At 38.1% G+C, this 25,117-nt stretch overlaps 1 protein-coding gene across 2 annotated transcripts in view; it reads right to left on the bottom strand.

The window, feature by feature from the left end:
• LDAH (lipid droplet associated hydrolase) overlaps positions 1 to 25,117 on the bottom strand; it is a 111,067-nt gene that overhangs the window by 68,195 nt on the left and 17,755 nt on the right. The window contains exons 3-4 of one of the 2 annotated variants that reach the window (XM_042933592.1): positions 14,656 to 14,799; positions 331 to 500 (exon numbers count right to left, since the gene is read on the bottom strand). In XM_042933592.1, the coding sequence (XP_042789526.1) occupies positions 331 to 500; positions 14,656 to 14,799 (314 nt within the window). Of the gene's footprint in view, positions 1 to 330; positions 501 to 14,655; positions 14,800 to 25,117 lie in introns of those variants that run through there. The other variant, XM_042933591.1, reaches the window with a different exon arrangement.

Below are 25,117 nucleotides of genomic sequence, written 5' to 3'. Positions count from 1 at the left end.
TGGTAACTGCTCTTCACTATTCTTTTATAAAAGACAATGAGTTACATACAACTTCAGAATTCCAGGTAACCCTAGATTCAATGGCATCCATCTGGAAAAATCCCTACCTCTTACCGTATTATTTTTTGAAACACATGGAAATTTCATGAACATACATACACTAGCACAGGCCCACGGTAATACAAATAAAAGTAAACACAGCCACCAAATAACCCCCCTCTCTGTTTTACTGATCAGTTAAACAAGAGACAAAAGGGGGAAGGAGAGCTGAGGAGGATTTGTGCAAGAGCATCATCAGGCACCTACCGTCACCGCCTGAGGCATACTTACTGGCAGTTCAGGAGCAAGCTTCAAAATCTCAAGGGAAATATAGCAGCCTATTGAATGGCCAATGACCACAAGTTTCATTTCCTTTGGCACATGAGTTCTCAAGAAAGCTAGCTTGTGTTCCACTTGACCTTGTAGTCCATAGATGTCTTTGATTTGTTGAGCATTTAAATCTAAAAGCAAAAGATATGAATATGTTTTCACTCAATTAGTGAAAGTAATAAATTCACTGGGAAAAATATCTAAAAAAACTAACAACAGTAGCAGTCACCATTTATTTAAAGCCTACAAATGTGCTAGCTACAGTGTTAACCACTTTATTTAAATTACATCAACCAGTCTTCACAACAGTCCTGGAAAGGAAGTATTAGTGATTTCATTTTATAGATGAAAATCCCAAAGCTCACAGACATTAGGTGATAGACTGACAGTCACACACCTAATAAGTGAGAAAGGTGAGATTCAAACCCAGGTTTTGTCCTCAAAGCCCATGAACTTTCAACTATTCCATGAACTACAGTTCGCTTAGGCCACTAGTTTTCAAACTTTATCAGGTATCAGAATCCTCTGCAGGACACGTGAAAGCGGTGACTGCTGGGCCCCACCACCAAACTTCCTGGTTCAGTAGGTCTGGGTTGGGGCCCAAGAATTTGCATTTCTAAGCATCCCGGACATGTTGGTCCCAGGACCACACACTGAGAACCACTGGTTAGTCCAGTTTATATTATTAATAGACAACTATCCATGACAGTGCTTCATTATTTGAGGTAATTTTTGTTTGAAGAACTTTGACTGAAGGGCTTAAGGAGAAATGTTGTAAGTTGTTCCTTTTAACCAGCAGCCTTAACTGAAATATCCTTTCTTCCTTTCCTTCCTTAAATGAACTGTCTTCTGGAATCTTCAAGAGCTAATTAAAACTTTAGCTAATGTCCAAGAAAAATGAATGAGTCTTCCTTTGTGTTTAACCAGTACTCTCTATCCTTATTACAACCCTTTATCATACTTGTGTTATGGTCTGCTTATTTCCTCTCGGAGGCTGTGAGCTCCTTGGAGGCAAGGTCCATCTTTTCATCTGTGTCCTCTGTGACTACTAGCACGCAGTAAATATTTGTGTGGTGTGAAAATATGTACTGACTAGACATTCTCTGAGGATGCTGTCAGCTCTGATATTCTATACATATAGAAAACGTCAATAGGTTTTCCTTATGAACCTGTAATATTTCAAAGTATCATAAGGTGTAATAAATTCTTTATTAAAATTTGGATTACTAGAATTTGACTCCTACAAGTTACTCATGTGAACTATAATGAGCCACAACGTGGCTCATTCGAAAGGTACCCGAAACTCATTGCAAAGGACTGCTCTTTAGTTTTATCTGTACATGCTGTTTTCATTTTCTTCGGTGCTCAGCTCCCCCCGTTAATCAGGCCAACTCTTCTTCATCCTTCAACCTCCCAACAAGTGTCATCTCCTCTGAAAGGCCATTTCATGATTCAGTAGGCGAGGGGAAAGTAGCCTTCCTTTCAGTTCCCACAACATCCCATCCACGTTTATCTCACCACACTACTCCTGATTTATTCCTACTTTACAATTTATGTCTCTTATCTCTGTCTCCCAATGCCTGGCATACAGTTTCTGAAGACCTTTCTACCCAGTCAGTGAGGCTTAGTTCCCTTTTTCCATGGTATTACTGATCTCTCGGGTAAGATGTGTTCTGCCCTAATCCTTCTTCCTATGTCAGCCTTGAATCCATTCTCCGTTTAACAAGGAAGTTCAGCATCAAACAGACTTGGGAAGAGACAGAATCTGGAAGTCTGACTTTGGTAGGGCCCCTGATAGCTCCCAACCCAAATGTTTATTTAATATTACACTTAAGTTTGAGTAGTTTATGCTTCCCTCTCAGTTTATCTTCTCTGATCAGTCCACCCAGAAGGGATCATATTGTTCTCGGATACTCTAAAAACAAGCATCTGTAACACCTGCAAGCCAAATCCTTTATTTTTCAAAATACACAATGTTTGAAAATGTCAAAAATCTTCCTTTCGTTGGGATAGTATGGTGTAGTAAACATCATGGGTGCTAGGGGCAAGATAAATCTGGGTCTAAATCCCAGCCAAGAACCTCACTAGGAGGGTGGCTAGGGCAAGTCCCTTAACCTGGCTTAAGTGTCCTCATATATAATGGAGGTAGTCTTGGCAGTGTAAACACAACGCTTCTGAAGCACAGAGCACAGCTGTCTGGCATAAACTGTGACAGAAATGATAGTTACGATTGCTGTCACTTCAGTTCCTGTCATTTATGTCCTCCCTCGAATATATACCAAGGACATTTACGTGGATAGTGTAAACAGAAAGGGAACGAGCTAAATGCAGTGAACATTTTAAAACTTCACTGGCAGCAGAAATAACGTTCTAAAAGATTATATTTTGGATAAACTTTAATGCATATTAAAATTCAAAAGATTACTCAAACGAGTATTTCAGAAGTAAATCTGGCTTTACTTCTGGGAACTCCTCAGAAGATTCCCAAGGTAAACACGTTACTTATTAGTGTCTGCTGTAGTAATGAGATTAAAGGAGAAAGCACTTTCTAGAAACAATGTTGATAGCAAATTTAAATGTGCTACCTGGACATTATTTTACTAGCAAAAACTAGAAGTTAAAAATCTATAAACTTCACTACATATTTTCATATTTTATTTTAATATACTCTGAAAAAATGCTAGAGATCATTAACTTACTGTCCACAAAATACAGTAAAAAAAACTACATTCAATTGTACCCAAATCAGAAGAATAATAATATGGAAATTACTTAAGCTATTCTCTCTATAGAAAAATGTACTCCAAATCACAATCAACAAAGTATGTTTGGAACATAATCTTTATCCAGATACAGTCTTAAATATGATACTGACAATTCCATTTTAGAACCTGGCCCTATTTCTTAGGCCCATTTCTATGGAATTTACTTTATAGCTCATTTACTGATGCTGGAATTTATTTCAAAAGGTATATATAATCTGTTTCTACAAAGTTCATAGAGGAATTAAGTAATATTAGCACTTCATATTTACTTTTCATCTAGTTATTCAAATTGATTGATCCAGTTATTAACATTCTGTCAATCTTAGATCAAAATATTATGGGAGTGCCTGGGTGGCACGTCAGTTAAGTATCTGACTCTTGATTTAGGCTCAGGTCATGATCTCACGGTTTGTGGGTTCAAGTCCTGCATTGGGCTTTGTGCTGGCAGTGTGGAGTCTGCTTGAGATTCTCTGTCTCCCTCTCTTTCTCTCTGCCCCTCCTCCCTCTAAATAAATAAATAAGTAAATAAATAAATTAATTAATTAAAAAAATAAATAAAAAAATATGTATCCCTGACAGATTCAGGATACAGGAAATCTGAGAACTATTATTTTGTTCCATTTCACATCAACTGAATTGACCACTCTGACAGAAAATGGTGACTAGTTGGCTCATGGTGACTTTGAAAATACAGATATAAATACAATATACTCCCTTTCCCTTCAAGGAGTTCAGAATCTAATAAGAGCAAACAGAAATAGATAAAAACACAATTGTAAAACACTGAAATAAGTATATATCAAGCATTTCCTCGAGAAAAGGACACATTTTTACTGCATCACAGCTGAAAGGTAATGCATACTGGTTTCATGAAAACTACTGTGTCCTTCTCCAAATAAACCAAGATAAACATCCAGGAAATATTCCTTACTAATGCATACTACTATAAATGTATACTCTATACACTCAAATGCAATCTAACTAACAAAATTGGAGATTAGCCTACATGAGCCTTTTGCTGGGACTGAGTCTACAGACAGTAGCTCTCCGCTCTCACACCAGAATTTCTCAACTAGTGGACTCTTCCATCCTGCCCCCATCATTACTCCAAAGCTATTTATTAATAATAACTTCAATTAAACAACTTACATAGGGATATTAAAAGGCTAAAAATGGCACTTCATATTTTAAAGAATGCTTTGAAGAAGACATATATGATTTACTCTTCAGGTAAAGCTTTAAAAACACAAAACAATATCACATGTTGTGCATCATTACATTCATGTCACTACAAATATAATCTACTCTAAATTATAACTGGAGATAGGATCTAAAAATGAAAATTTTCTGTATTGTTTTATTTATTAACAGAAAATATCGAGGCAATGATGGTAAATATGGCCATTATGGCAAAGTGTTAACTATCAAGAGAAAATCAACTAACCGAATCTTGGACTGTTACACTACTGTTTGTACTTTTCTACATTTAAAATTTTTTTCTCAAAATAAAAGAAAAAATTTTAATAAAGAATGCTTTGGCATATTGTTCTTACCTATCTTACATCAGTTTTATAGGGGAAACCACCCTTCACTTCTTCATTACTTTCTTTTTTTTTTTTCAACGTTTTTTTTTATTTTTTTTTTATTTTTTTTTGGGGGACAGAGAGAGACAGAGCATGAACAGGGGAGGGGCAGAGAGAGAGGGAGACACAGAATCGGAAACAGGCTCCAGGCTCCGAGCCATCAGCCCAGAGCCTGACGCGGGGCTCGAACTCACGGACCGCGAGATCGTGACCTGGCTGAAGTCGGACGCTCAACCGACTGCGCCACCCAGGCGCCCCTCTTCATTACTTTCAATGGAATACAAAAGCCCCAAAGGACTTTACCTAGATTTATGCCAAATATCAGTGAAACAGTGGACATGAACTGCCTCTAATTCTTTATGCTCATTTAATTTACTGATCCAAAGGCCTTCCTTTTATGATGGTGCCCTGAATTTACTAAGTCGATGTGAAAGCACACCCTCATAGTTTAGGCCCTGACTGTCCCTGGCCCCCTAAGTAGTTCTGTAAACTCCCTGTATCTAAACATTGGTGTGACTCTGTTAGCCTTTAAGGTATGTAATGCAGTGACGTTAGGCACTCTATTTAAAACTGCTATCAAACAAAAACCTTTGTAAAACCCAAACATGCCTTGTAAAATAATTTCTAATTATTATTCTCCAAATAGATGGTGAAAACCGGGGTCATCAAATTATGCTTTCCAAAACCCTGACAAAACCCAATGATCTGCTAAAGATTTCAATGGGGGAAAATATGGGAAATGAGAGAGAAAGAGAGAGACAGAGAGATTGGTTCAGCAAGGAGAACATAATGTTATTACAGTAAATAACAAAAGCTCAAAGGCATAAAAGCGTGAGGTGTAATTTTGGAAAGTGATGAGTTCTGTGTCTATGGTTATAGAGAGGTGGGACAAGACAAATGAGGTCGGAAAGGAAGGCTGCAACTAGATCAAGGAGGACACTGAACATCACCAAGGAGTCGGGGTTCCACTGCATGAGCAGTAAGAAGATACCTAAGGTCCACAAAGAAAGGGGCAGAGACCCAGTAACAGGACACTAACTGCAGTGTCACTCTCCTTAGTCCTGCTGTGCTTCATACTTCTGTCTCCCCCAAGACTCTACAATTTGCTTGATTCTTAACTTCTTTTCTTGCTCTGCCCTTTGGTTTTCTGTCTCTTCCCACTTAGTTAGAGACTTGTTTATTTCCAATGACTGTGAGCCCCGAGCATTGACTGACTGTCCTTGCCTTGGGCTCATCTAACCATTCCATTTTACCATCATGTTCCTCTGACAGTCAAGGTTCTGGCAAGAGAGAAAACTCCATTTTTCTCTCTTTCCTTCTGTTTGAATACTGGAATGGGAGTGGTTTATTGTTTCTTTGGATAAGCATGACCCAAATTCATCATTAGTTGAAAGATTGTATAACTTTTTTAGGTAATGTTTTATCAGCTGAAACTAAACCACTGTGATTTCTAGCTTTTATGTTATACTTTTTGAACAAATGACTTAAAATAGTTGATAATGAATCTGCCATCAAGTAAGCTGACTCTACAGTAAATCAAAGCCAGAAAGAGTTTATACTTCTAATTCCTCACATTTTCTTTTCACGCTTTTTTTTTTTTGTCTTGAATCACCCCCTCCTGACATCGGTGAACATCTGTTCTCCCAATTATACTCAATTTATGATTGTGATAATGTGGTGCAACTAGAATATTATTTCCAACTGTTCATAATTTTAACATGTGCTAATATGAAGCAAAACATACTTTCAACATTTGATGGGTGGTTATAGCTTATGTCCTTTCTCTCAATGATTACATCTTTTTCACGCCATATTCTGCATGTCAAAAAACCTGTACTTTAGAGCAATAATCTTGGACGATGAATAATATATCTGTCCTGCCTATCCAAAGCAATCTACCATGGATTGCATTTGCAAACATAACTTTCACTATGTAAAACAGACGAAAGCAGAACTGTTCTGGTTAAATGAGGGTGCAAGTGGGGCCCACAGCACCCTCCCCTGCCCTGCACAGAGGTTTTGGCTCCTCAGAACAGACAGAAAGGCACCAACCTGGGGCACCTGGGTGGCTCAGCTGGTTAACCATCCGACTTCAGTTAATGATCTCACTGTTTGTGAGTCTGAGCCCCACATTGAGCTCTCTGCTGTTAGTGCAAAGCCTGCTTCAGATCCTCTGTCTCTCTCCCTGCCCCTCCTCTGCTCGCATGCTCTCTCTCTCTCAAAAATAAAATAAACAAAAAAATTTAAACAAATTTTTAGAAAGGCACTAACCTAAAAGGCGGAGACTGGAATTTCATGTAATAACCAAGTAGGTTGCCAATAAACCCTCGATGATGATGAGCTGTCCATTCACCCTCTCTAGATAAACCACAGCTTCCTTTGGCCCTCTGGTGGCCCTCTGGGCTAATGCCTCTAGATGGCACTGTTCTCATTAGGGAGCAGAGGAACCAGGCTCTAATTACTAAGTTATTAACTCAATAGTAGAGAAGCAGCCTAAGCAACAAGTATACTCAAAGTTATAAATAACGAGAACAATAAAACAAGAACTAAAGACATTTCTCAGAAATCCAGACATACAACAGTTAATTTCTACTGGTTTTCCTCACTAGTGTTTACTGGTGAAGATCTACAGTAATGGTTATGAAAATGTGGTCTCAGGACTAATAGTATCAACATGACCCAGGAACTTGTTAAAAATGCAAATTCTCAGATCCCACCCCACATCTATGTGAATCAACAACTTGGGGTGACACCCACTCATCTGTTTTAACGAATCCGCCAGGTGATTCTGATGCTGGCCAAAATTTGAGAAGCCCTCATCTAGGGTTACTCTTTGAATCTATTTTCAACTTTCAAAGTTGCTCATCATGTTCAAATGCTTGGTTTTGTCTTCACTTAAGGACTTACTGTTGATAACTGAGTTGAATGTTGCTCTCATTAGGTAATTCAGTACACAGCTTCTATTGTAGATGGTCTTTCTCACCCAGGTTAAGAATGTAGGAATCAGATATGTTAGCTAATCACCATTACATTACAGAAAAGAGGATGCATTATCCTTCACTGAGTATCCCGAGGTATTTCCACTACTTCCTGGCTCCCTCTGTCCTGGGCTTGTCTCTTCTCTTGCCAGAGGTTAAGATAACAGGCCAGAAGGGCCGGCAGCTTCTGGAGGTTTAGCATGTTAATTGAGTCTGTTTTCTAAGAAGAATTCTTTTAACACCTCTGTTTTCCAAACAGCAAAAACACACTTTGAGCAAACATATAAATTTCCTTACAAAGGAAAAACTATGGTATTGAACCCCCAAATTTCTTTGGGCACATTATGAAGAAATAGATTAAAACAATAAAGATGTATCTTTTAAAATAGTTCATAGCAGAGCAAGTTTGCTCTACATTCTGTCCACCTTCAGTTACATTTCAATACAATGGCTGTTGAAATAGATGTTTTTAATCAAGGCAACAAGATCTGTGTATTTAGTTTCACTTACTACTGCTCTGAAAATCTCTCATGCTAGGTAATCAGGATCGACTTACTTTTCAAAGTATACCCTAGTCTTTTGCAAAGTGTAAAAGACTCTCAATCTCAAGTGAATTGCATTCATAGAGGGACACAAGGACACACACACACACACACACACACATGCACACAAGTGTGCGCAAGCACACACAATAACAGAGAGAAAAAGACACTATGAAAAAGGCACTTCTGTCAAAATTCTGCCACTCACCAGCAGGTGATTTAGCCTTGTTGGGCCTCATTTTCTTTCCTTAAAAAATAAGGGTTCATGGTAGGATTGCTGTAGATACTTTTAGATCTAAGATTCTATAATTATTTTTATTTCTTTAAAGTTTTTTTTCAAGAGTGGAAACTTTCAAACATACATAAAAGTAGAGAGAATAGTATAATAAACCCCCAAGTACCCATCATCCACTATCTATAATTGTTTTTCTTCAGCTTTATTGAAATATGATTAACAAATAAAAATTGTATGTATTTAGGTTATACATGATTGTTTTTACGTGATGATTTGATATGTGTATACAATGTAAAGCGATTACCACAGTCAAATAAACATATCCATCACCTACGCAGTGTAGTGTAAGTACCTGACATTAAGCTTTTGATTGACGAGGTATCCACTTCAAAAGACATCCATCTTCAATAAACATATTGCCATCTCTATGACACAGCTGCTAGCAAAACAACCAGATAAGGAACTATACCACCCCCCCCCCCCCCACAAAGGTACCTTTCAGAAAGCCTTGGGTAATTTAAATAACTGACTGTTGTGTGACCCACTTCTACCTTCCCAAACCCTGATTCTGGCTCTACAGAGTAAACCTCCAAAATTGTAGACCCCCCACCCTCAGACCCTAATAAAGGCAGAGCCCCATATCTATTCCCCGTGCCATGTACCCTCCAGGAACTATAGGTAGTAAATCTTGTTTCCTCAGAGTTCCCTGATGGTATGATGGTTTCTTGCTGAAGTGAATCCTGCGGATCACAATAAGAACCACAAGAGCCAGCACAGCCATAAATATGTGCCCTGATGGAGGAAATGTCTGTGGAGCTCCCTACCAGCGATGTGTGTGTGGGCAAGTGCTGCAGGCATCCCTAACTAAGGGCACTGCCATCAGTAGGCTCGAGATGGAGGGAATAATCACCTCTTCTCTTTTTTGTGATGGTGCAAACACCAAGATCTACTCTCTTAGCAAATTTCAGTTATACAATATAGTATTATTAACTAGAATCATCATGCTGTACGTTAGATCCCCAGAACTTATTCATCTTACAACTGAAAGTTTGTACCCTTTGGCCAGTGCCTTCCCATTTCCCCCATTCCTCAAATCCGGCAATTAAAATTCTAGCCTCTGGTTCTGGGAGGTTGACTTTTTCAATTCCACATATAACTGAGATCATACAGTATTTATCTTCCTGTGTCTGGTTTATTTCACTTAGCATACTATCCTCCAGGTTTATCAATATGTTGAAAAGGTAGGATTTCCTTCTTTCTTATAGCTGGATAATATCCCATTGTGTCTACATATACATTTTCTTTATTCATCCATTAACAGACACTAAGTTGTTTCAATATCCTGGAATTATCCATATACTGTGAATAACGCTGCAATGAATATGGGATATCATATCAGATATCTGAGATACTGATTTCATTTCCTTTAGACATATATCCAGGGGCGCCTGGGTGGTTCAGTAGGTTGAGCGTCCAACTCTGGATTTCAGCTCAGATCATGATCTCACAGCTCATGAGATCAAGGCCCATATCAGGCTCTGCTCTGACAGCACGGAGTCTGCTTGGGATTCTCTCATTCTCTCTCTTCCTCTCTCTCTGCCCCTCTGCCACACACGCGCTCTCTCTCAAAATAAGTAAACAAATATTTTTTAAAAAGATATATATCCAGAAGTGGGATTGTTGGATCATATGGAAGTTCTATTTTCAATTTTTGAGGAATTCCCATATTATTTTCTATAATGGTTGTACCAACAGTACAGAAGGGTTCCCCTTTCTCCACACCTTTGGCAATACTTGTTACTTTTTTTTTATCTTTTTGATAACAGTCATCCTAACAGATGTGAAGTGAGTCTCACTGTGGCTCTGATTTGTACTTCCCTAATGATTAGTGAGGTTGAACATCTTTTCATACACCTCTTGACTATTGAAAAAATCTGTTCATTCTTAAATCAGACTTTTAATTTTTTTGCTATCAAAGTATGTAAGTTTCTTATATATTTTGGATCAGATAGATGGTTTACAAATATTTTGTCCCATTCCACAGGTTATCTTTTCATTTTGTTGATTGTTTCCTTTGCTGTGCAGAAGCTTTTTAGAGATAGTCCCACTGTTTATTTTTGCTTTTCATACCTATACTTCCAGTGTCATATTCAAAAAATCACCACCAAAACCACTGTCAAGGAGTATTTTTCCTTATGTTTTCTTCTAGAATAAGTTTTATGGTGTCAGGCCTTAATGTGAATATTTAATCCATTCTGAATTAATTTCCAGTATTTCAGTTTATAAACTGTATTTCAGTTTATTCTTCTGCATTTGGATATACAGTTTTCTGAACACCATCTACTGAAGATGCTATCTCTTTCTTCATTGTGTATTCTTGGAGCCCCTGTCAAAGATTAATTGACTTTATATGTGTGTGTCCATTTCTGAGCTTTCTATTCTATTCCACTGGTTTGTTTTTATGCTAGTGTGACACTGTTTTGATTACCACCTTTGCAATATAGTTTGACATCGTGAAGCATGACGCCTTCAGCTCTGTTCTTATTTCTCAAGGTTTGTTTGGCTATTTGGTGCCTTTTATGATTCCATATGAGTTTTAGGATTTTTTTAATTTCTTTTTTCTTTTAATTTTTTTAACGTTTATTCATTTTTGAGAGACAGAAACAGAGTGCAAGTGGGGGAGGGGCAGAGAGAGAGGGAGACATAGAATCCAAAGCAGGTTCCAGGCTCTGAGCTGTCAGCACAGGGCCCAATGTGGGGCTTGAACCCACAAACCATGAGATCATGACCTGAGCCGAAGTCGAACACTTACTTGACTGAGCCACCAAGGCACCCCGGATTTTTTTTTCTATTTCTGTGAAAAATGCCATTGGAATTTTGGTGGGAATTTATACAAGGATTGCACTGGATCTGTAGATCTATAATTCTACATAGAAGATAATTAGGGAAGTAAAAAAAGATGGTGGAAGTGTAGCAGAAGAAATCTGAGCTACTAAAGTACTGAAGTGAAGTCTGACTTACCAAAGGCCTGAGCACAGAGTGGAAACTGAGCAGAGAGGAGTGGAGGGTTTCCGGAGATGAGGGTTCTTTTTAATGTTTGTTTGTTTAGAGCATGCAGAGGAGGGGCAAAGAGAAAGGGAGACAGTGTCAGAATCCCAAGCAGGCTCCACGCTTGTCAGCACAGAGTCTGATGGGGGGCCTCATCTCACCAACTGTGAGATCATGACTTTAGCCAAAGTCGAGAACCGGATGTTCAACTGAGTTACTCCAGGCGCCCCTGAGATGAGGGTAATCTTACATGTGATATCTTAAAGAAAGAGGAGGACATAGGAAATCTGGCTGATGACTTACCTAACAATAAACAATGTAAGTCCAACAGATTTGTTGTAAGTACAGGCATATTTTTCCCTAAGTGCTAGCAAAGAGACAAGTTAAAATGAGTAAATTAAGTGAAATTGGTGGGGTGCAGGGGCGGGGAGGAAGGAGATTAAATTCCATTCTCAGGAGCTGGTATCTCATGTTAAAATCAACTTAGAGTTAACACAGGACTCTGGAACCAGAACTAACATTTCAGGAAGCTGATCTTTACTACCATATGTGAGAATTAAGAGGGGAGGTCAAAAGCCAGGGAGCTGAGATGTTCACAGTGAGGTGACACACAAAGAGTTTGAGCTACGGCTTCAGGAGGGAAAAGAAAAGAGAAGCAAACTCCATACTAACAACAGAACCAAAGAGCCATCAACCTTGTAGTTGTGAGCGTGGTTCTGGTTCCTAAATTCTGCAAAAACTACATTGTGTCTTGACCATATGTTCCAGTTAACAGCCAAAAACAGGATGTGGATAAAAATAAGACACCTCTTAGCTGTCACCCGTTTCTTCAAATAAGGCAATTATTACAAATTTAGCACACATGCAGATGTTCATGGATGTGGGAAGAAATTCTACTTAGAACAGAAACTTCCCTCATTACTCAAGGCTTCAAAGAATGAGTTTCTTTTTTTTTTTCCTTTTTAATGTTTACTTATTTATTATGAGAGGGGGGAGGGAGGGAGAGAGAGAGAGAGAGAGAGAGAGAGAGAGAGAGAGAGAGAGATTGGGAAAATCCAAGCAGGCTCCACACTGTTAGCATACAGCCTGACTCAGGGCTCAATCCTATGAACTATGAGACCATGACCTGAACTGAAATCTAGAGTTGGGGGCTTAACTGACTGAGTCACCCTAGCACCCTCAAAGGACCAGTTTTGAAATACTTCTGAGGACAGACCAAAGGCAACTATTAAAACCTGATTAAATATTTAGTAAAACTATTTCAAGTAGTAACTGGTATGTTTTAGTATTATTCAGGTACAATATATATTCAGGTATATATATATATATATATATATATATATATATATATATATATATATATATACTGACCTATACTTGTGATCAGATTTGGAATGTCAATACGTAACATTCGTGGGGCACCTGGGTAGCTCGGTGGGTTGAGTGTCTGACTCTTGATTTCACTCAGATCATGATCTCAAGGTTTGTGAGATCGAGCCCTGAGTTGGGCTCTGTGCTGACAGTGTGGAGCCTGCTTAAGATTCTCTCTCTCCCCCTCTCTCTCAGCCTCTCATTTGTTCTCTCTCTCTTTCAAAATAAATAAAGCTTAAAAATATATGTATAAAACATTCTTACTCATGACTGTCCTGGACTAAATGTTTGTCTCCCTTAAAATTCTTATATTGAAGCCATAACCCCCATGTGATGGTACTGGGAGATAGGGCCTTTGAGAGGTAATTAGGATTAGAGGTGGTCGTAAGGGTGGGGCCCTAATGATGGAATTAGTGGCCTTGCAAGGAGAGACATCAGAGAGCTTCTTGGAGCACATGAAATTGTTCTGTCTCCTTCCCTGTCATATGAGGACACAAAGAGAGAGAGGCCATTTGTAAGCCAGGAGGAGGGCTCTCCCCAGAACCTAACCATGCTGTAACCTTCATCTTGGGCTTATAGCCTCCAGACTACTAGAAAATAAATTCCTATTAGTCAAGCTACCTAGTCTATGGTTTCTGTTATGGCAGACCAAGTTAAAACAGTGATAAAGAGCACAATGTAAATATTAAATTATTTTTAAATTCCAGTAATTTTTAGGTCTTAAGAATGGTTTTAGATTTATAGAAAATTTTTACTGATTAGTACAGAGAGTTCCCTTGTCACCTGCCCTTTTCTCCCTCCCTACCCACATGTGGTTTCCCATATAATTAGATGCTCATTGAAATGCTCAAACCACAGGAGAGGCACACCAGGACGAGGAGCAACTCAGCAATGACACCACAGCCACCTCTCTCCCACCTCAAATTAACTAAGGGACATGCTTAGGACAAATGGCCCTTGAATGAGATGCCTACAGAGAAGTTAAGTTGTTTTTTTTCCCTCTCATTGTTTTATTTTAGAAGAGTGAACATGCCAAATTTTTATGCTTTAGCATAAAAATACTTGCTTTTAAGCAAGTAATTTGCAGCTATATGGTTTTATGTCCTGCATTTAAAGGCCTCCAGCAATGGAGTCAGAGCTCTCTCCCCAGGTCGAAGGCTCCTCCGTGTCTGGCCCTGCCCAGCACTGGCACACCTACTGAATCTCTCTCCCTGCTGTGCTAATTCTTCTGCCTGTTACACCTGTGCACTCGCCTCACCCCCTAGATCCAAATTCTACTCAACTGTCAAAACCCATCTATTCCACAAAGTCTTTTCAAACCGATACTGTGTTCTCTCCTTTGTTCACTTCTTCAATATCTACATGATTAGCAGGCCAGGGTTTATCACTTAATCATTCTCTAAATGTTAGAGTAAGGGCCTCTTTAGAGTAAGGACCATGGCTTATAATACTTTTTTCCCCCACCACCTCGTGGTACAACTCTGGAGATATAGTGCTTGATCAATAAATATATAGCTGATTACTAGCTGGTACACAGAAAAGGCAAGTTTTACACACATTGTTTGATCTGCTCAAATTTTTAGAGAAAATTACCTTAAAAAATTAAAATGACTCTAAAAACCCTAAAATTACCAAAATGTGAGAGCCTGGGCCCAATACCACAAGCAGAGGTTTTCAATGATGTAACTCTTAACCTTAGCAGGCTTTCCAGATTCATGAACACTCACTCACTGTAAAGGAAAGCAGATGTTAATAAAGACATACCATCTGAAGTTGTAAGAATCTTCTTGTCTTTGGGCGCCAAAGCATGTCCAGCATGACTGATAACCCAAATTGGAAAGCGTCTGTTTGTTAAGGAGTACAGAGCCTTTGCAAATGGTACATAAAAGGAACAAAAACCTGGATTACCTAAGAAAAGAAACACAGATCTTAGTTAACCAAAGCTAAGCTCACATAAGAAGATGTGCAGAGTGGAAACGATGGATTTATCCTCACACTTTCTTCTACAAATCTGTTAACATTGACACATACACTTCAATTTTAATATCCTTTCTGCCTTAAGTCTGGGAATGATCGCTCAGAAGATTCCTGCTCCTGCTTTGTTCTCCAACTGTTTCAAGATAAATTCTTCCTCCCTATTCCTTAATAAATGGAGCCACCAACCCTACACCAAATGCTCAAGTACTAACACCGGTTTCTCTCTGTTCTTCACAGCCAATTTCCTAGTAAGTCTTGTGAACTTGGCTTCCAAAATACATCCTCACACTGTCTACTTCTCTCCATTAGCATTATCATTTCCCATCAAGTTTTCTGCACTAGTCTACCAATGGGAGTTCTGGCTACTCTTGTCCCCCGGGAATCCATTCTTCAGGTACCCAGAGAGATACCCTCAAACTTCAGATCAAATCATAGCTGTATCCTATTTAAACACCTTACACTGGCTTCTCATTATCATCCTATTGGTTTAAAGTCATTAATCTTGCCTCTAAAGCCCTTCAAGATATTATTCTGCTCAGTTACCAAGCTGCATGAAAACAAATCAGTGTAAGAATCATTCACAAAGCGTACTTTGAGGAGTGTACTGTTTCCTTGTCATTTATCACAAGTACTTCTATTGTAAACATATGTATAGTTTGACCTTTTGGGAAAAAGACCACCAACATATAGATTTTTCTTGTGTATGTACAGAAGGTATTTTTGACATGGGTTTGCTATAGAGAAACAGAATGAATAATAACCTTTTAGAAAAAAGAGTCAATCTGATATATCTTAGGGGGAAATGACAGTGAAATGGGGTTTCATCTTGCAGTCACCATCTGTATAATGCTTTCACAGACACTAGTTCATTTCCAGCAATATCTATTGTACAATTTATTATTTTTTCATGCTATTAGGTTTCTCTTCTTTGTAATTAGATGACATGGTTTTGTTGCACTGATATGACCTCTGCCACCCTTGTCAAATGACACTGATTTCTTCATCATTTCAGTTTTCTTGACAGGGAATGTAGCAAAGCAGTTAAGGGCACAGACTCTGGAGCCAGACTGTGGGAGGTGGAATCATGGCTTTGCACTTATTAAGTGTGTGACCTCTGGAAAGTTATTTAACCTCTCTGAGCCTTGGTTTCCTTGTCTTCAAAATGAGGATAATAACTGCACTACCTAATGTGAGAACTAAGTGAATTAATAAAGGTAAAGCACCTAAACACTGCTCGATGCGAGTGCTGTATAAATGTTAGCTACTCAGACGTGTCATGGCTAGCGATGGCGGTAAATGGTCTTGTCGTCCATATCGCTAGTCTGCTTCTGTTGCATTCAGACCTAGTGACTTGAGTTCTAAATTCCTTTTTGTAACTGTGCCAGTGACATCTTTGTTAAATAGTACAGAAACTTCTTAAATGCAGTAATATGTTCTCTGGTCAGCTGACTGGCTGACGAAGAGAGGAGGGGTGTACAGCACTGGGGCTATAACATCTAAGGTGGGTGTGGACAGCACTGTTTCATGTTTTATATTTAAATCTTTAATAAGTTTGGAATATTTTTTAGTATCAAGTACAAAGTAGCAATCCAACTTCTTTCCAAATGATTAGCCAAGTGCCCCAAGACCATTTATTACATAACCCATTCTTTCTGCATTGATTTGAAATGTCTTCCGAATTCAACCCTGAATTCTTACATTTGCTTGCTAATTCTGATTCCAAATAATTCCATTTATTTTTTCCTTTTCTCCTCTGCCAGCACCATACTGCCTTGATTACTACATTGTTTTTCTTCCTTCCTTTCTTTTTTTTTTAAAATGTTTCGGTAACTGGCAGGCCAAATCCCTTCTCTTAATTTTTTCCCCTAAATTTTCTAGGCTGGTGTCATAACCTTTAGAATTATTTCCACCAGGTTCAATTTTTAAAATTTATTTTTGGAATTCTGATGAAATTCACCTCATTTATACATTAATTTAAAAAGGTTTGATGTTTTTTATATTACTGAGTATAATCTTCTGGGAGTGGGTTATATCTCATATTTAAATGTTTTAGGTCTCTCAGCTAAGTTCCACCATTTTTTTTCACATGGGTAGAAAATAATAGTCATCAACATTTTAAAGTGCTAGAAATTACTACATGCTAGGCAGCATTTGAGTGCTTTACATGTATTAACTCATTTAGTCCCAACCTGAGGTAGTACTATTATTACTTCCATTTTATGAATGACGAAACTGAGGTACAAAGAGGTTGAACAACTTGCCCAAGGTCACACAGATGATAAGTGCTCAATAAGTACTTGATGACTGGAAGAATATACAAAAGAAAATAATAATACTGAATTTAGAAAAGAACATAAACTACCTGACACTGATTTCTTCATCATTTCAGTTCTTCAACATAAACTATCCCATTTAGGATCTTCTGCATACCTTGTATTAGTTAATCTTACAAAAGCCCCACAGAGTAGCTGGCCTTATCATTAGGAATAATGAATGGGCAATTACTTGCACAACACCTGGCACACAGAAAGGGCTGAATAAATGGTAGCTATTATTACTATAATTGTTATTATATATTTATTTTTTTATTGAATAAATCTGACATGTCGTGTTCTGTAAGTTTAAGGTGCACAGCACGTTAAAACTGGTTTAAGGAGAATCCAAAGATAACACCCACATGAGTTAGATGCAATAATTACCACGAATCACAATGAGTTACAATATGGACCTGAAAAGTACTAGCTAATGAATTGCTACAAAACCAGTTTTTCCACCTATCTCTGGGTTCTGAGTTCTCTTGCTTAATGACTATAAGATCTTAAGCAAATACCTTGAAGCTTTCTTGTTCACTATTTTGTCATCATCAAGTAAATGATACTTTCAACTGCTTCATGTTCATTTCATTCTATTCAGTACTATAGCTTCTTTTGTATATTCTTTTAGTTACCAATTATTTACTGATCACCTTCTACATGGAAGTCACTGTGTCAGGCACAAGACAGTTAAAGGCCTTTTTATAATTCATATTCAGTAGGAAAATATATACATATAACTAAATAAATAAAGAAGCTAATTCAAGAGTGGGAGAAGTTATATGATGATTGTGGGAGGATCCTCAAGGGAAGAGATTAGGGTGGCCTGAGAAAAATGTTTAAGGAGATGACCTTTAGCTAAGACCCAAAAGATGAAAAGAAATCGACCTTGTAAAAATTTGAGGAAAGAAGATACCAGAACAGGAGAAGAACAGGTATGAAGGCCCTCAAGCAATGAAGAGCTTGGCTCCTGAAGAAACAGAAGAGTCCACAATGGCCAGTAAGTATCAGGAAGATCCGACTGACAAGTGAGATAGAAGTGGAAAATGTAATGCAAACCGTTTAAATGTCTTTGCATACTTCACTGCTTAAATATCATGGCCCTTAAATAACATTTTATGAACCATGAATTTAACTTCCTGGTTAGGAAACCACAAAAAATTGAAAGGGTCTTATTTCTGCAGCTAAAATCAGATATACACACATTCACACATGTATGTATACGTGTATTTTCAGGTATAGGGATGTTTGAAAACATTTCAATACAAAACTGCTAGTAAAACTTTTTATCAAAGGATATCAAAATGTGTTATAAACATATGCTTGATCAAACATATAGTCAAGTGCTTGAGTAACATATAACAGAGGCTGTGGTGACCATCTCTAGACCCCAACTGCCAATAAACTATTCAACGTTGCAATTGTAGATTTTTGCCTTCCACTTAATCTTGTAGGAGACAAAACCTGCCACATATAAAGTTAATGTGGCATAGCATCTATACAGAAGGTTGTCAGATGGAAAGAACACTGGGCTTGCACATGGAGCCTTGTCCACTCCATTTCTGATCACTGTACTCAAATCTAAGACATACTGCATGACTCTATTATCCCCAAAGGACCACTGGAGAGTCATAATGACTCAATATATTTTACAGTGAGTTCTCAAATTGGTTCCCTTTGGTCATTTCTCTATTTAAAGAAAGTCCAAGGATATTGTTACTTAACAGAAATTCTACAACAAAGCTTCACTGGAAAAGACGAAGTTAAAAGTTCCTCAATCTGTGGATTCTAATAAATCACTCCTCATTATCATTACCAACTTAAAAGTGATTAATTTTGCTAGCTGCAAAAGCAAAGTGATTTAAAATGACATGTTACATCAATCTATCAGAGACAGACTAAATATGATGTCTTCAGTGGTTTAACAATCTTTGAAATACTGTCATCCTAATTTTCCCCACAGTATAAATAGATTAAGCCCAAATATAAAATACAATTCTGAACTCCATAAACTAATGAACAGCACCAGCCTTCAGCTCCCATGAACTCCAAGGAAAAGGGCCAAGGGCAGCAATGAGAATAGAAGGGCAAACATAAAAGAACACTGAAAAACTAAGAATGATCTGAAAATGTCAAAGCACCACAAAACAATGACACCACAAAGCAACAAATGTTTTAAGTTTCTCTTTCTTCACAGTGTCTTCCCTGAACGCTCCCTCTATCTGTCTCTTCCTCATATTTTAAACCTGGCTCTGCCCTATGGTGGACTCTTCCTTTCAAGCGTCCACAGTAGAGCCTGCACTCTTCTCTAACACCTCATGCACCTCAAGGAGAGCAAAGACTTTTGCAACACAAGCTTCCCAGCTCTGAGGGTAAGTGAGTGAGTGAACGGACACCTCTGAGTAGGGAAGCACAGGGAACTGTCAGCTCCACCTACTCGTCTACCTTATTGCAACAACCTCTCCTCCTCCATTTCCATCTATCAACTTCTTAGTCACTCTCACACATTCCCTGAAAACCCTGGCCCTTAAATAACAATTTTAGGTGCCATTCCATGTCAGGAGATTTCAAAATCTGGGTAGATTCACTGAGCCAACACTTTTGTCCCATAATTCATTACCCTGATCAAATTCAACGAACTTCCTGCACATGAAACTTAAGCAACTAATTCTGATAGCCACAGCCTAGGATCAGTGGTAAGCATATCACAATCTCCTGGAAGGCGTGTTAAAACACAGACTGTTCCACCCCCAGAGTTTCTGGTTCAGAAGGTCTGGGTGGGGCCCGAGAACCTGCATGTCTCATGAGTTCTCAGATGATACTGCTGGTCCCAACACCAACTTTAAGAACCACTGGTTTAGATTTTTTCATTACCCAGAAATGGTTAACATTCAAACCATTCTACCTCTGATAGGTCAGACTTCACTCCCAATATACCTGCTATTCCATCACAGTGCTGCTCAAAATCTACTTGTTCTCAGTTGATAATTCCTTTCATCCTGTATACCTGCTATTCTCAATGCTGACCACTTTCCTCAGGGCCCTTATCTACCCTCTGCCATATTTATTCTCAACAGATCACCTCAACTCTTAATTAGAAGAAAAAACAGAGCTCAGGAGGCAGGAAATTACTTTACTCTCTCTGACGTGCTTTCACACTTTCTCCACTTTGGTAACTAACTTCACCTCCTTCATGCTAGCCTCTGAAGAATATCCTGTCTCCAGTCCAAGACAACATTTCTACTTACCTTCTCAATCCTATACTCTACCATGGCCTCAAATCTCTGCTCCATCAAACAGTACTTGTCATGCCTATAATTTCAAACTCTCCCTAGCTGCTATTAAAGCATATGTATTTTTAATTTCAATAGATGCCAACAGACTGCTTTCTAAAATGACTGTTATATCATGAAAGGAAACTGGAAATTTTATTTCCAGAAGAGGTTAAACGGAAGAGGTTTTGGGTCAGGAATCTTAGGCCAACTGAAAACAGAAGCACTATACTGAGAAGAGCTTTGATTAACTGTTACTAAACACTGAAACTTCCTACCTTCTTTCCCTTGTTCAGCCCTGAACATTCACAAACAGGCTTCCACTCCTCAAACAGGATATTGGGAGATTCCTTCCTAGGAAAACTGAATGACCCAAGAAATAGGTAGAGATAACTGAAAGCTGGAAATTCTCCAGTGAAATGCTGGGTTCCTCCCCAATTACCCTTACCCTAGTGTGGGATCTAGGGTGACCAGCCATCTTGCTCTGCATAGGACTGTTGTGGTTTTAGTACTGAAAGGCATGTGTCCTAGAAAATCTCTCAGACTACAATAGCTGGTCACTCTAGGCACACCTGAGGACAAGCCTCATCCCTGAACACAAAGATTCCAATAGCTGTTTGTGTCTTCCTCTTAAAAATGAAAGGGTAGTCAGGATTACCAGATATTTGAGGAAAAACAAATGCTAATGCAAACAGAAAAAGGAAGAAAGTAAAAAACTCTAATAATGCAAGAAGCCAAAGAAAATGATAATTTATCCATGAAACAGGTGACTATAAAAAAAGAAGAGAAAACATAGCTCTTAGGATTGAAGTATATGACTCTCTGGTTTAAAAGGGTACACAAAAACCTATAGTGTATGAAAAAAATATCCATACAAGGTGCTCTATGGTAAAGTTTCAGAATCTTAGAACAAAGAAAAGACCTAAAATGCTTTTCCTTGCAGGTGAGCTTCAAATACAAAAGATAAAAAATCAGAATGATATCAAGACTTCTCAAAAGCAGCTCTGGACTGTGGAAAACAGCTAAAATGCCCTCTAAATTCTAAGGAAAAATTATCTCCAAACTAGAAGTTTAAGACATTTTCTGACATGACAGATCTTTAAAAGATTACTTCCCATGTACCTCTTCTCAGGAAGTTACTAAGAGATGTGCTTAACCAATAAAGCAAGAAATAAGAAAATGTGGGATCCAGGAAATGGAATCTAACTCAGGAGAAAAGTGACAGGAATTCCCAGCATGGCCTGGGCAGCAGACCTACAGAGCAATCAGTCCAGACTGGAGCCAATGAACTGAGAGTTCTGGGAAGCGTATCTCCAAAGAAACAAAACAAAACAAAACAAAAATGAGAAAAACAAAACCAAAACCAGACTGATTACTCAAATGCATTAAAAGAACGTTTTTTCTCATTTCCTAGAGAATAATTTTAGGATAAATTAGTGATTCAAAAGTAGAAAACTAAGCAAATAAGACAATAATTAGCTCAGAGAGAACAACAAGAAAAAAATGTACAAGAAAAGAAATGCAATCATAATACCTCATTGGCTTAGCTATATACGGTATGATATATAGTCACAATTTCATTCTTAATCTTAATCTTTAAGGCTGATATGTGTCTATCTATCTCTATATAGATATATGTATACATATCAGATAGATAGATATATCTATATAGAGATATAGAGATATATCTCTATATAGAGATATAAAGATATATAGAGATATATCTTTATATAGATAGATATCTATTCTCTCTCTCTCTCTCTCTCTCTCTCTATATATATATATATATACATAATATGTTCTAACTTACAAGTTTAAAAGGGCTTTGAATATCTACGATCAAGAAACTACCCCGGACATTCTATTGATAGTGATTCTGCAAAAGTCACAAATGACCCAGCTTCCACATCTCAGAATAAATAAACGTTCCACAGTAAACTTACAATCATCTTGGAATGAGACAGAAAAAATTATTTAGAAAAATGTCACAAATTTGGCAGTTCTAATTATTCTAGGTATTAAGAAATTTTAAAAAGATTACAAAACTATATGCATACTTCCAATTATGATTTAAAATGTATATGTAAGAGTCTCTTAGGGTTTGGCTCCCTCCCTCTCTTTTTTTTTTCAATATATGAAGTTTATGGTCAAATTGGTTTCCATACAATACCCAGTGCTCATCCCAAAAGGTGCCCTCAATACCCATCACCTACCCTCTCCTCCCTCCCACCCCCCATCAACCTTCAGTTTGCTCTCAGTTTTTAAGAGTCTCTTATGCTTTGGCTCTCTTCCACTCTAACCTCTTTTTTTTTTTTTTCCTTCCCCTCCCCCATGGGTTTCTGTTAAGTTTCTCAGGATCCACATAAGAGTGAAACCATATGGTACCTGTCTTTCTCTGTATGGCTTATTTCACTTAGCATCACACTCTCCAGTTCAATCAACGTTGCTACAAAGGGCCATATTTCATTCTTTCTCATTGCCACGTAGTATTCCATTATGTATATAAACCACAATTTTTTTATCCATTCATCAGTTGATGGACATTTAGGCTGTTTCCATAATTTGCCTATGTTGAGAGTGCCGCTATAAACATTGGGGTACAAGTGCCCCTATGCATCAGTACTCCTGTATCCCTTGGGTAAATTCCTAGCAGTGCTACTGCTGGGTCATAGGGTAGGTCTATTTTTAATTTTTTGAGGAACCTCCACACTGTTTTCCAGAGCGGCTGCACCAGTTTGCATTCCCACCAACAGTGCAAGAGGGTTCCCGTTTCTCCACATCCTCTCCAGCATCTATCGTCTCCTGATTTGTTCATTTTGGCCACTCTGACTGGCGTGAGGTGATATCTGAGTGTGGTTTTGATTTGTATTTCCCTGATGAGGAGCAACGTTGAGCATCTTTTCATGTGCCTGTTGGCCATCCGGATGTCTTCTATAGAGAAGTGTCTATTCATGTTTTCTGCCCATTTCTTCACTGGGTTATTTGTTTTTTTGGGTGTGGAGTTTGGTGAGCTCTTTATAGATTTTGGATACTAGCCCTTTGTCCTATATGTCATTTGCAAATATCTTTTCCCATTCTGTTGGTTGCCTTTTAGTTTTGTTAGTTGTTTCCTTTGCTGTGCAGAAGCTTTTTATCTTCATAAGGTCCCAGTAGTTCATTTTTGCTTTTAATTCCCTTGCCTTTGGAGATATGTCAAGTAAGAAATTGCTACGGCTGAGGTCAGAGAGGTCTTTTCCTGCTTTCTCCTCTAGGGTTTTGATGGTTTCCTGTCTCACATTCAGGTCCTTTATCCATTTTGAGTTTATTTTTGTGAATGGTGTGAGAAAGTGGTCTAGTTTCAATCTTCTGCATGTTGCTGTCCAGTTCTCCCAGCACCATTTGTTCAAGAGACTTTTTTCCATTGGATATTCTTGTCTGCTTTGTCAAAGATTAGTTGCCCATACGTTTGTGGGTCTAGTTCTGGGGTTTCTATTCTATTCCATTGGTCTATGTGTCTGTTTTTGTGCCAATACCATGTTGTCTTGATGATGACAGCTTTGTAGTAGAGGCTAAAGTCTGGGATTGTGATGCCTCCTGCTTTGGTCTTCTTCTTCAAAATTACTTTGGGTATTTGGGGCCTTTTGTGGTTCCATATGAATTTTAGGATTGCTTGTTCTAGTTTCGAGAAGAATGCTGGTGCGATTTTGATTGGGATTGCATTGAATGTGTAGATAGCTTTGGGTAGTATTGACATTTTGACAATATTTATTCTTCCAATCCATGAGCAGGGAATGTTTTTCCATTTCTTTATATCTTCTTCAATTACCTGCATAAGCTTTCTATAGTTTTCAGCATACAGATCTTTTACATCTTTGGTTAGATTTATTCCTAGGTATTTTATGCTTCTTGGTGCAATTGTGAATGGGATCAGTTTCTTTATTTGTCTTTCTGTTGCTTCATTATTAGTGTATAAGAATGCAACTGATTTCTGTACATTGATTTTGTATCCTGCAACTTTGCTAAATTCATGTATCAGTTCTAGCAGACTTCTGGTGGAGTCTATCGGATTTTCCATGTATAATATCATGTCATCTGCAAAAAGTGAAAGCTTAACTTCATCTTTGCCAATTTTGATGCCTTTGATTTCCTTTTGTTGTCTGATTGCTGATGCTAGAACTTCCAACACTATGTTAAACAACAGCGGTGAGAGTGGACATCCCTGTCGTGTTCCTGATCTCAGGGAAAAAGCTCTGTTTTTCCCCATTGAGGATGATGTTAGCTGTGGGCTTTTCATAAATGGCTTTTATGATCTTTAAGTATGTTCCTTCTATCCCAACTTTCTCCAGGGTTTTTATTAAGAAAGGTTGCTGAATTTTGTCAAAGGCCTTTTCTGCATCAATTGACAGGATCATATGGTTCTTCTCTTTTCTTTTATTAATGTGATGTATCACGTTGATTGATTTGCGAATGTTGAACCAGCCCTGCATCCCAGGAATGAATCCCACTTGATCATGGTGAATAATTCTTTTTATATGCTGTTGAATTCGATTTGCTAGTATCTTATTGAGAATTTCTGCATCCATATTCATCAGGGATATTGGTCTGTAGTTCTCTTTTTTTACTGGGTCTCTGTCTGGTTTAGGAATCAAAGTAATACTGGCTTTACAGAATGAGTCTGGAAGTTTT

The sequence above is a fragment of the Panthera leo genome, chromosome A3 (genome assembly GCF_018350215.1).
Source record: "Panthera leo isolate Ple1 chromosome A3, P.leo_Ple1_pat1.1, whole genome shotgun sequence".
NCBI lineage: Eukaryota > Metazoa > Chordata > Mammalia > Carnivora > Felidae > Panthera > Panthera leo.
The sequence above is the reverse complement of the archived record's forward strand: the minus strand, read 5'-3'. Positions and strand labels throughout refer to the sequence as shown.